This window comes from Schistocerca americana, chromosome 7, assembly GCF_021461395.2.
Source record: "Schistocerca americana isolate TAMUIC-IGC-003095 chromosome 7, iqSchAmer2.1, whole genome shotgun sequence".
NCBI classification, from domain to species: Eukaryota; Metazoa; Arthropoda; class Insecta; order Orthoptera; family Acrididae; genus Schistocerca; species Schistocerca americana.
The window spans coordinates 257,928,346-257,941,132 of NC_060125.1; the positions used below are offsets into that span (position 1 = coordinate 257,928,346).

The 12,787-nt window shown below is 37.4% G+C and overlaps 1 protein-coding gene across 1 annotated transcript in view; it reads left to right on the forward strand.

Moving 5' to 3' along the window:
• The window catches only part of LOC124623171 (sodium channel protein para), an 876,466-nt gene that overhangs the window by 698,778 nt on the left and 164,901 nt on the right, over window positions 1–12,787 (forward strand). Inside the window, exon 28 of the mRNA XM_047148975.1 lies at window positions 4,917–5,111. Within this exon, the coding sequence (XP_047004931.1) occupies window positions 4,917–5,111 (195 nt within the window). The remainder of the gene's footprint in view (window positions 1–4,916; window positions 5,112–12,787) is intronic.

The window sequence follows — 12,787 nt, forward strand, 5'->3', positions numbered from 1 at the left end:
TTTTTTTTTTTTTTTTTTTTTTTTTTTTTGTATTTTATCATTAAAATACGTAAGTGAAAATATTACATGATACATATAAGGTACTCCTCGCATCATATTAATTAGTACCATGCTTGAGATTGGATTTTAAATTGCACTAGCCACTTCCATCAGAATTAATACTGAATTTGCCTCTATAACAGAAATAAGAAATAAACAATCTTTGTGTTTCTGTCGTAAACAAAGCATTTATTTGAGAGATAGAAAGCAGACTTGAGAAGCAAATGAAACTGGTTCTTACAAATGAAGCTATCACAGCTATACAGTGGATAATTTTTACTGGGAATTAACTACATGCTGCATAGCTAGTTCCTGCCTGCTGAGTTCTGAGGCATTGATATTACGGAACTGTATCTGAATTGCTCACACTGTCGCAATGTCATAGTTATTGTATTGTTTGACTTACTCTGTGACAATTTTTAGTGCATTACCAAATACTGTCTCTTTTCTGACACCCATTCACCCATGCTGGCATTTTTAAGGATTCTAATATTGGCGTTCTCTGCCATGCACTTTTCTATCATTTGCAGATTGCAAATGTAGGTAGTAAAAACTGAGTTGTAGTTGCAAGCCAGCTTATATATGACACAGCTTGTCTCAAGGACGCACCACTGAAAGTAAGTATCCTCGATACAGTCAATCTCCCTCCTGGATACAGTCAAACTACTCACAATAATTGTTTGTATTTCCAAATCAACAATTCTTTCTCTCACCAACTCATCATTAACCTGGATATTTCAACACCCATTTCATGAAGGTCAGTTTCCATTATTATTGATGATTTTGCAAACATTCGAAAACATTTTACTCAGAGTCAAAGGGCCTAGCATATTTAGATTAGCCTATTTAGATGTACACCATCCATACCCAGACATTTGTTACTTATAAATTTGTTTGGGTTTATAAATAACATGCCAAGTTTATCACACTGGTCCCTAATTCCATTGTTATCTTATCTATGTTAGAGTCACTCACTGATCTCCTGTGCAAAATACCACTTATTACCAATCTTGAGTTAATATACAAAGATTTGGCAGTATGAATAAAGTTTCGAGATTCACTAATGACTTGGCCTCACTGTTGTGTCGATCAGAGTTTGTCCCAACATGCATGAATATGCCCTTGAAGTTTGATTTCACTTTGCTAGCATTTTTGTCAGTAGCAATGTTTTTTAAATGGTTGTTTAGTTGATCCAGCCTAATGACTGGACATATGTCAACTTTTGAATTTGGCCCCACTTTCAACCATTCTTCTCAGTTTAATTTAGGTGGCCTAATGAAGGATTCTCTTTCTTTTGGTTGCACTCTTAACTCGAAATTTTACTTTTCCATGGAAAATAATTGACATCTATCTTCAAGCATCTGACAGATCTGCATTTTCAGCATTTCTTTGATGCTTAGCTGTGGGTCAAACAGATCTTTGACCATTCATCCTGCCATTCTGAAGTGCAGTACCCACTGTTAGTACTGTTCGGGATGAATCCCACACACTTGAGCAGTATTCCACAATGGGTCACCTAAGTGTCCTGTAAGTGTTCTCCTTTGTAGCCTGATACCATTTTCCCAGTTTTCTATCAATGAAGCAAAGTCTGCTGCCTGCTTTACACATAACTGAGTCTATGTAATCCTTCAGTTTCATATACTTATCAGTCATACAGTCAATAATGATTTCTAGTATTCAACAGCAATATAGCTAGGAAAGTGAGAAGAGAAATATGTGAAAAGTATAATTCCTCTCGTAGGTTTTAATCAAGCCTCCCTTCTAGTTTTCAGAAGCACGCTCACTATGAACCAGTTACATTAAAACAATAATCAACAATGGATTTAGCCAAGTTTGTGAAAATTGTAACGCGATGAAGACTAAGTAAGTGAAGTGAACATGATATCACAGATCAGACTCATGATAAAACAGAGAGTAGTACATGATCCCTCATTTTGTGTGTTCATTATCACCCAAACACCTTACCAGCTGCAGTTGGATCCTATAAGAGGCATAAAGAACAGAGAGAGCTGAATATGTTTCTGGGATCTTCTTTTATGCTGTTTGTATCCAAGTCCAGAGAGCATCAATAGTGCTTACTGGAGGGCCATGACAAACTTGTTGCCAATCAGTCATATCTCAGACATGTTTGATGGGCAGTCAGTAAAATGACCTTGCATGCCAAACTTTAAAAAAGAACTGCATATTGCTTACGAAACATGACCAGCCATTGTCCTATTGAAATATGACAGACTGAGTTGCCTGAAGCACAACCTGTACTTCACTCTGTAAGGCTTCCCACATATAGTAGTTGCTGTTCAGAGTGCTGTCAGTAGTAGCATTCTGTATTTAGTGCCATCACAAACCACTGAATTTTATGTTTATCAACAATGTTGCTCAACAGTATCTCTCAACAAGTAGAGAAGTTCCTTCTGCATAAAATTCTACAGCCAGTTTGTGAAAGCATCAAAGTGTTCGGAACAAAGCCACCTCTTTATGTGTCTGAAGAGATGGAAATCACTTTGAAACAAGTCTGGGCTGTACGGTGGATGTTAGAAGATATCTCACTTGAACTGACACAAGAACTGTAGTGTTTATGAGGCAGGGTTTGGCTGAGTATTTTCATCAAGATACACTACACCAGTAGCTTGTCTTGAATGGCTATTCTCAGTTTTATTAATGTTTCACAATAGGCATCAATATTGATTGTCCTCTCATGTTCCATATGATTTACAAGTAAGATTCCTGTAGTGCCCAAAACTGCATAAACTTTCAGGCTAGTGGAGTTTGGATTACCTTTTTTGGTTTGTTGGATGAGATGGTATGGTGCTACACCCTTAACTGTGTATTTCTCTCCTCATTAGCTTATCTCCACAAAGGTCAGAACTATAAAAGTTCCTACTAGTTTGAAACTGTTTGCTGGACTAGGATTCAAACCAGAACCTTGCCTTTCGCAGGCAAATGCTGTACTAATTTAGCTATCCATGCACACTCTGCTGCAGAATGAAAATTCATTCAGGTGACAATTGTGTTTAATAGTCTTTATCCATCTGTATTGTAATGAAGGGGAAAAATTACTGGTATGTTGTGGAAAGTATTCCAAGTTTTTTAAAGAGCGTACGGCAGGAGGTTCTCGGGGGTACTCTGCACATTATACGTACTACTGCATTTGAACTACACTGAAATGAGGCAGTGAAGATTTCTATGAATGAGACTATTGTTCTAGAATCATTATTTGAGACATTAAACTCCTTTCTGCTACTGGCTGGCTTTCAGGAGATGGCTGAAGAAAACAGAAAACACTTAGTCTGCTGAAAAATCTATTATACTAGCAACCCACCTTTGCTTCATACAGCTAGCACAAAATGTCTCCCACCAGACAACCTGTGTGACATAGTGATAAGAAATTATACACACATACCTTCCTTGTGAAGATGTCTAAGTATTAGTGAAAATTGTGTCAAAATACTTACAGTAGTTTCTGAAATTAGCCTTCATGTACAGAGAAAAAAATGTGGTGGGATGACTTCAGTTTATAATATGTTCAGAAGAAGAAGATAGTATAGATTCTGGCAGTAATAATTTTGAGTGGCTCAATGACCTGGTACAAGTCTTTTAATGGGATGCCCTTCCGTGACTTTCATGCCTCTAACCTACACCAGTTAGGCAACTGAGGAAACAAGGCCTACACTTTTACATGTAATCTGCCGACATGTTGTTTCTGGTGAATCTTGAAACCATTGAGAGATGAATGCTGCGTTAAGACGCAGACTGAAAAATCCATGCTCCATCTGGGATTCGTATTGTGGCCTTTTGGTTTACAGGCATGCGCTTTAATGTTAGACCATCAGGATTGACATAGATTCTGATCAAGGTTTGTTGCTCTTTGGAGTTACAGCAGCCATTTACTTTTCTACTTTTCCTGGCAGATACCATTTCCAGTGTAGCTGACCATTTTGTCATCCCATCATTTCCATGAGATGTCACTCCAGATGCCAATGAAATACAGAATAGATAACAATACATATATTACACACACATCACTACTTAATGGTAATAAATTATATACACAAACTTTCCTGATGAATCATTCTATTAGTGAAAACTGTATTGAAATCCCTATTGTAATTCCTGAGATTAGCCTGAACATACAGACAGAAACTGCAGCAGGAGACTTTAATTTATAATTTAGGTAGTCAGATATAGATGCTAATTCAATTTTATTTTAAAATGTTGTTGTGGAAACCAAGTCTATTGTTTTTGCTTGTTATCCTTAATCCAGTAACATTTTTTTAACTCTGTCCATTCAGACACATCTTTTTATTATTTTTAACTGATTCAAAAGTGTGTCTCTTTCTTGCATTGAAGAAAATAATTTCTTATATATAATTTTTTGGGGAATACAATTCATGAAATGTGTTTAATATTTGATGAGTCGTGCCAGATATGTCTCAAACATTTATAAGCATTTAACTTTGTGACATTAATTGTAAACATGTATTAAAACCATTATTTTTCAGTAGAATTGTAGAAAGGACTATGTACAAGTATGTCCAGCTTGTGGCCATTGTTTAACTTAAAAAAGGTGTTTATTACATTGTACAGGAGTTCAAATGCATAGGAATGTTGCTGGAAAGGTGATAACATAGGACTGATTTTCCCCTACTGTGTAAAAGTTTGTGTTGCTGTTGACCTCAAAGTAACAGGGAGAAACATTAAATTGAAATTGTGCATCCAATATTAGTGGCATCAATTAAGAAAGAAGACTTATAAATATGTAGTTGTAATCCAATGTTTTGTTTGAAATTCTTTTATGCAACTGATAATGTGATGTTTTATATAAATGTTGATGATTTTTTTTCTTACTACATAAATCTGATGTATAATATAATTTGCAGTGTCAAGACTCCAACGACACTACATTAAGTCATGAAATTATCCCAGACAAGAACTCTTGTTTGGCAGAAAATTACACTTGGGTGAATTCACCGATGAATTTTGATCATGTTGGAAAAGCCTACTTATGCCTCTTTCAAGTTGCAACATTCAAAGGATGGATACAGATAATGAATGATGCTATAGATTCAAGAGAGGTAATCATTTTACAAGTGTATAAAATAAATTTGCATGTCAATAAAGGTTCTGTCGTTATGTTTGTATTAAAGTAATATGCAATGAACATCTCTCCCAGTCAGCATTTCCAGTTGTTTCTAGCTTAGCTGTCAACAGATTCTCATCTTTAGTACCTTCAAATGAATAATGTTTACTGCTTTTTTGAGTAGTTGAAGTGCTGAGTCATTAATAGGCACATAAACAAGACTGAACAATGTTTGCTTTCTTTGGAGTTATTAAGTACACATACATGGACAAGCACCCGAATGGCTACATTGTCTCAGACAATGGGGTAATTCTTCTGGTGAATAAATAGCGTTTATATGGTGGGGGGAGGGTGGGGATGTCAGTGAGAACAATTACAGGCATCTCTAAACAGTCATGCTGGCAGCATTTCAAAGAGCTAAAGATATGAAGTGTTCTTCCCCTCTATAGTAAAGCCTATCTCCGCTCAATAAAAAAGAAAACAGCCAGCGAATTTAAGTTCTCCACCATGTTATGTAACAAGCAACAGAAATGACATTGACTTAGAATATACTAGATTAAGTAAGTCCCAAAATAGTCTCAAATATACTGACTGAAAGCTATGTAATAAACTTCTCCTGGCAATAAGAGATGTACCTTACAACTCCTTTAAGAGGTATGTACAGAATCTAGTAATCAACAGCTGTGTTTATGATGTTCTGTAATAGTGTTGTGTCCAAAACCAAACATTTCATTTTTAATTTAATATATAAATGTAATTTCTAAATTTTAATGTAAAATTTCATTATTGTATACAAATCAATACCCATATCATGTACATGATTAGTGGTTGGTGAATAAATGAAAACAATGAAGGCAGAGATTCGAAGGGAAGTTTGGTAAAAAGTGGCTGACAGCTGGAGGGGATGACTTCAGGCACAGGTGAGCTCATTTTAGCCACAGACAGGAGAGGGGGGGGGGGGCTGTACATAATGCACAGTGACTTGGGGGAATGAGTTGAGATGGGGGAGATAGAAGAGAGGAAGAGGAAGGCTGCAGAGAAGAACTTCTCAGAGCAGGATTGGTGAAGTAAGGGTCAGGGCAGGGATGGAACTTCTCCAAATTATGTAGATGGGGATTGTCCTTGCAACACATTCTTTGATCCCATAATCTGATCCAAATCTGTGCTAGCTCTTGCCCCACATCCACAAATGTCCCTTCCCAATGACTCTAAATACACTCACCCTGCATTCATACACTCCTCTCTGTAGTCTCTCTTACCCTCTCTTGGCTAACTTGAGAGCTGTAGCTACTAGAGTGTAACAGACTATTATAAACAGCTGTCATGATACAGAGAATCATAACCTATAATGATAGTGAGCCACTGGTATTTGTTGCGGGAACTCTGAACAATGCAGGATACTTTCAGAGCATCATCAAGCCTATTATATTGCCCTATGTGCAGCATGAATAAGATTCACTTTTTAAGCAGAGTAATTCCCATGCACAAATTTCACACAATATCCATTGCATTCCACAGGATGTTCATCAATTGCTCTGGTCAGTGGGACTGTCAGAGCTGTCCTCCAATGGTCACTCGGTCCAGTCTATGATACCAGATAAATTTCTTTACCAGCTGCATCAGAACTTTGAAACCTAGTCACATACAAGCAATGTGAGCTTAGGAAACTGGCCATTTATGACATTATTTGTATTTAACACATCTTAAAGCATAATAAAAAGCAAAGTTAAGGCACAATACCGATTATAAAAGAACAAGCTTCGAGCATTACATCTTTATACCACTCTGATTGATAATAGATTTCCTATACATATAGCAAGTGTGCAGCAGCTGAAATCTTACTGTTAAAGGACAGTTCATTTGTAATGGATAGTTTTAATAACTACTTTTTAAAAATATGTGAGAAAATTGGTGCAAATAGTTCAGAAGAGAAAGCAGAACAGTAGACCAAAGAAGTTATACAGAGAACGTTTAGTGAAATTAAAATTTAGTCCCACATCTTTACCTGAAATACAAATGATCATGAAGACTCTAAAAAGTAAATGATGATACAGGGTCGATATCATCTCCAGTAAGACACAAATAAACTTTGGCCGTATAACACATGACATTCGTAGTACCTTATGAAGTGCATAGTTAATTCAGAGCGTTTTACCAGCCGGATCAAGATATGTCATTGTGAGGCCTCACCATAAGAATAGTGACTCCATTGATGACAATAACTAACACCCAGTGTCACTCCTTACACCATATTCTAAAATATTTGAGAAGGTAATATTCTCCAGGTTGTCAACCACTTGTGTAGTAATACGATATTTGGCAAATGGCAGATTGGATTTCAAAAATACCACTGTACTAAATCAGATACTTGTACGTTTACTGTGCACATTGCAGAATATCACCAATTGGGATCTTCTGTGACTTATCAAAGGCATCTGATTATCTCAATCATAATGTTCTATTGGAGAAGTGAAATTTATTTGAAATACATAGTTCTGCACATACCCCATTCAGTCCTTAGTTAATAATCACAATGCAGAAAATTATGCTAATCTGTTTGCATAACACAGTGAGGGTTACTGCACCATCTGCATGGGGAAAAATTACAGTGGAACTCCCTTAGGGTCTGACCATTTTCCAACCACTGTTCTTGTTTTATGATAATGATCTACCACTTTATTTGAATCAATTAGCAGATTTAGTCCTGTTTGCAAATGATATCAGGGTTACGACAGGTTCTGGAAATCAGGGAATATCAGAGAATTTCAAACACATCAGGGAAATATCTGGGAAATTTGAAGAAAAAACACTGGAAAAAATCTCTTCTTTGTCTCAGTGGATGAAATGGTTTGTTTACTGAAGTGTCACGCATCGTTGCTGGCTGGGTGCAGCTGAGTACGTTCCACGCTTCCCTACTTTCTCATTACTACTTATTGTTTCTGCGCTTCCTACCATTTCCCTCAGCTTACAGTCAGTGCTGCCACCACTTCTTGCCACTGGCCTCGAAGAGAGGCAGGGAGGCGTGAGGAGTGGTTTGTTTGGATCTGATTCTCAGAGACTGTAGAGGCTGGAGACGACAGTCAAGTGTATGTGAGTTGTGTCTGAGTGATTGTGTGAATGTGTGTATGCTCTTGTTTTCTGACAAAAGATATGGCTGAAAATTTAGTTGTGAGAGTGTGAATGTCTTTTCTATGTGCCTGTCTGCAGCTCAGTAACCATCTTCGCTGTAAGTTGCTGCCATGCTCATTATTATTAATTCTCAGAGTATTTGAACAAGTTATCTGGTGCATGTATTGATCACTGTGGTCTCATTTCATCAACATGCTGTCAGTGGCTCATGAGTGTTTGGCCACTGGAGTGGATTTCCGCAACAGACCCAAATCACAGGCCGTTTCTGAGGGTCAAGCTTCCACATGCATCTGTAACTCCTTTTCTGTACATAAGTTGGACAAATTTTGGATTGGCCCCACCGATCTGAAGTCATTCGGTTTGCACTAATGTGCAGGCCCTGCCCATCGGATCTAGTCTCACCAATCTGCCAGCAGGCCGGTCTGTTTGTGTGTGGTATAATGCAGCAGATTTTCATGGTTTATCCATGGTCCCAGGACTGCGGTGTTCCTCAGCTGGCCAGAGGCCATGAGCAGTTGATTTCAGGAACTGTGACTGTCTCAACTCAAGTATGTTGTACAGTGTGGCATTTTATAGACATTTTATTTGTTCTAGTACATTTTGACACTTCAAAAGTAGATTAGAAAGTATGGGCGTTAAGAAGAAGAAAATTGTATCAGTTGCCGGCAGTTTGTATACTATGTACTCATATGTTTCTTGAAAGAAAAATCACAAAATACCTTTAAAAAATAGATGTAACACAGTGGGTAATAACCAGTGATAATGAACATAGTAGTAGTGGTCACCTACAGTTTTGGTTTACACAATTCTTTCCCTCCATTTCAAGAGGTCTACTTTTTTCTGAGGTTAATCAGTGAAGGTATTTTAAATGTCTTACAACTCCGAGAAAATGTGTATTTTTGTCACCAAATGTGTTTCGTTTTATTGAAATGAAATAACATCAGTTGTCTTAATGAAGCACATATACCATTTGGCTTGCTTTCTCCATCTAAAAACAGTTCATTATAAAAGATATTGATATTAGTACTTAAAAGTTTGTCTCACATCAGAAAATGCCATCTGCTTGAAAGTTTTTTTTAGATATTTCCTCATTTGCACTATTGTTTCTTGTACCGTAGCGGCAAATACCTCTTAACTTACCCTTGAGATCTCAAAATTTGTCAGGGGAAAATGATAAAATGTGCCTGGAAATCAGGGAATTTCACTTGGGAAATTTGTGGCAACCCTGGATATAAGCATTTTGTAAAGCCAAGCAAAGAAACACCTGTAGGGAAAATAGTAAATTCTGTTTTTATGGTTGTTTTGGTTTTGCACAAATTGGCAAACTTTAAACTTTGAAAAAATACAGCTCATACAGTCTTGTACTGTCAAAAATAACCGACCTCCTATTAAATTTGTAGGTAATAGGAAATAATAAACAGGGTACAAAGTTGTAAGTTATTAGGCGTGCAGGTTGATGAAACTTAGTTGTTGTTGTTGTGGTCTTCAGTCCTGAGACTGGTTTGGTGCAGCTTTCCACACTACTCTATCCTGTGCAAGCTTCATCTCCCAGTACCTACCACAACCTACATCCTTCTGAATCTGCTTAGTGTATTCATCTCTTGGTCTCCCTCTACGATTTTTACCCTCCATGCTGCCCTCCAGTACTAAATTGATGATCCCTTGATGCCTCAGAGCATGTTCTACCAACCGATCCCTTCTTCTAGTCAAGTTGTGCCACAAGCTCCTCTACTCCCCAGTTCTATGCAATACTTCCTCATCAGTTATGTGATCTACCCATCTAATCTTCAGCATTCTTCTGTAGCACCACATTTCAAAAGCTTCTATTCTCTTCTTGTCCAAACTATGTATCGTCCATGTTTCACTTCCATACATGGTTACACTCCATACAAATACTTTCAGAAATGACTTCCTAACACTTAAATCTATAATCGATGTTAACAAATTTCTCTTCTTCAGAAATGCTTTCCTTGCCATTGCCTGTCTACATTTTATATCCTCTCTACTTCGACCATCATCAATTATTTTGTTCCCCGTATAACAAAACTCCTTTACTACTTTAAGTATCTCATTTCCTAATCTAATTCCCTCAGCATCACCCGACTTAATTAGACTACATTCCATTATCCTCATTTTGCTTTTGTTGATATTTATCTTAAATCCTCTTTTCAAGGCACTGTCCATTCCATGCAATTGCTCTTCCAAGTCCTTTGCTGTCTCTGATAGAATTACAGTGTCATCGGCGAACCTCAAAGTTTTCATTTCTTCTCCATGGATTTTAATACCTACTCTGAATTTTTCTTTTGTTTCCTTTACTGCTTGCTCAATATACAGATTGAATAACATCGGGGAGAGGATACAACCCTGTCTCACTCCCTTCCCAACCACTGCTTCCCTTTCATGTCCCTCGACTCTTATGACTGCCATCTGGTTTCTGTACAAATTGTAAATAGCGTTTCGCTCCCTGTGTTTGACCCCTGCCACCTTCAGAATTTGAAAGGGAGTATTCCAGTCAACATTGTCAAAAGCCTTCTCTAGATCTACAAATGCTAGAAACGTAGGTTTGCCTTTCTATAATCTATTTTCTAAGATAAGTCGTAGGGTCAGTATTGCCTCACGTGTTCCAATATTTCTACGGAATCGAAAATGGTCTTCCCAGAGCTCGGCTTCTACCAGTTTTTCCATTCGCGTGTAAAGAACTCATGTTAGTATTTTGCAGCTGTGACTTGTTAAACTGATAGTTCGGTAATTTTCACATCTGTCAACACCTGCTTTCTTTGGGATTGGAATTATTATATCCTTCTTGAAGTCTGAGGGTATTTCGTCTGTCTCATACATCTTCCTCATGAGATGGTAGAGTTTTGTCAAGACTGGCTCTCCAAAGGGTGTCAGTAATTCCAATGGAATGTTGTCTACTCCTGGGGCCTTGTTTTGACTCAGGCATTTCAGTGCTCTGTCAAACTCTTCATGCAATATCATATCTCCCATTTCATCTTCATCTACATCCTTTTCCATTTCCATAATATTGTCCTCAAGTACATCGCCCTTGTGTAGGCCCTGTATATACTCCTTCCACCTTTCTGGTTTCCATTTTTTGCTTAGAACTGGATTTCCATCTGAGCTCTTGATATTCATACAAGTGGTTCTCTTTTCTCCAAAGGTCTCTTTAATTTTCCTGTAGGCAGTATCTATCTTACACCTAGTGAGATTAGCCTCTACATCCTTACATTTGTTCTCTAGCCATCCCTGCTTAGCCATTTTGCACTTCCTGTAGATCTCATTTTTGAGATGTTTCTATTCTTGTTTGCCTGATTCATTTACTACATTTTTATATTTTCTCCTTTCATCAATTAAATTCAATATTTCTTCTGTTACCCAAGGATTTCTACTAGCCCTCGTCTTTTTACCTACTTGATCCTCTGCTGCCTTCTCTACTTCATCCCTCAAAGCTACGCATTCTTCTTCTACTGTATTTCTTACCCCATTCCTGTCAGTTGTTCCCTTATGCTCTCCCTGAAGCTCTGTGCAACCTGTGGTTTAGTCAATTTATCCAGGTCCCATCTCCTTAAATTCCCACCTTTTTGCAGTTTCTTCTGTTTGAATCTGCAGTTCATAACCAATAGATCGTGGTCAGAGTCCACATCTTCCCCTGGAAATGTCTTACAATTTAAGTATACAACCTTCTTTCATGATTCTTGAACCAAGTGTTAGCTATGATTAAGTTATGCTCTGTGCAAAATTCTACCAGGTGGCTTCCTCTTTCATTTCTTACCCCCAATCTATATTCACCTACTATGTTTCCTTCTCTCCCTTTTCCTACTATTGAACTCCAGTCACCTATGACTATTAAATTTTCATCTCCCTTCACTATCTGAATAATTTCATTTATCTCATCATACATTTCATCAATTTCTTCAGCATCTGCAGAGCTAGTTGGCATATAAACTTGTACTACTGTAGAAGGCGTGGGCTTCGTGTCTATCTCGGCCACAATAATGTGTTCACTATGCTGTTTCTAGTAGCTTACCCATACTCTTATTTTTTTATTCATTATTAAACCTACTCCTGAATTACCCCTATTTGATTTTGTATTTATAACCCTGTATTCACCTGACCAAAAGTCTTATTCCTCCTGCCACCGAACTTCACTAATTCCCACTATATCTAACTTTAACCTATCCATTTCCCTTTTTAAATTTTCTAACCTACCTGCCTGATTAAGGGATGTGACATTCCATGCTCCGATCCGTAGAACGCCAGTTTTCTTTCTCCTGATGAAACTTAGACTGGAAAAAAAAAAAACTTTGGGGATACAGAAGTCAGTGCATTAACATATTTTGTGTATATTCATTCAGTGATGTCTTATGGGATAATATTTTGGGGTAACTCCTCTCACAGGCAAAGGATTCATTGTACAAAAAAAAAAGTAATTAGTATTAGTTATCAGGATCACATACATACATCATGTAGGCATCTCTTTCAGCAGCTGTAAATATTAACCACAGCCTAAATGTATATTTAATCACTTGTGAAGTCTGTTAT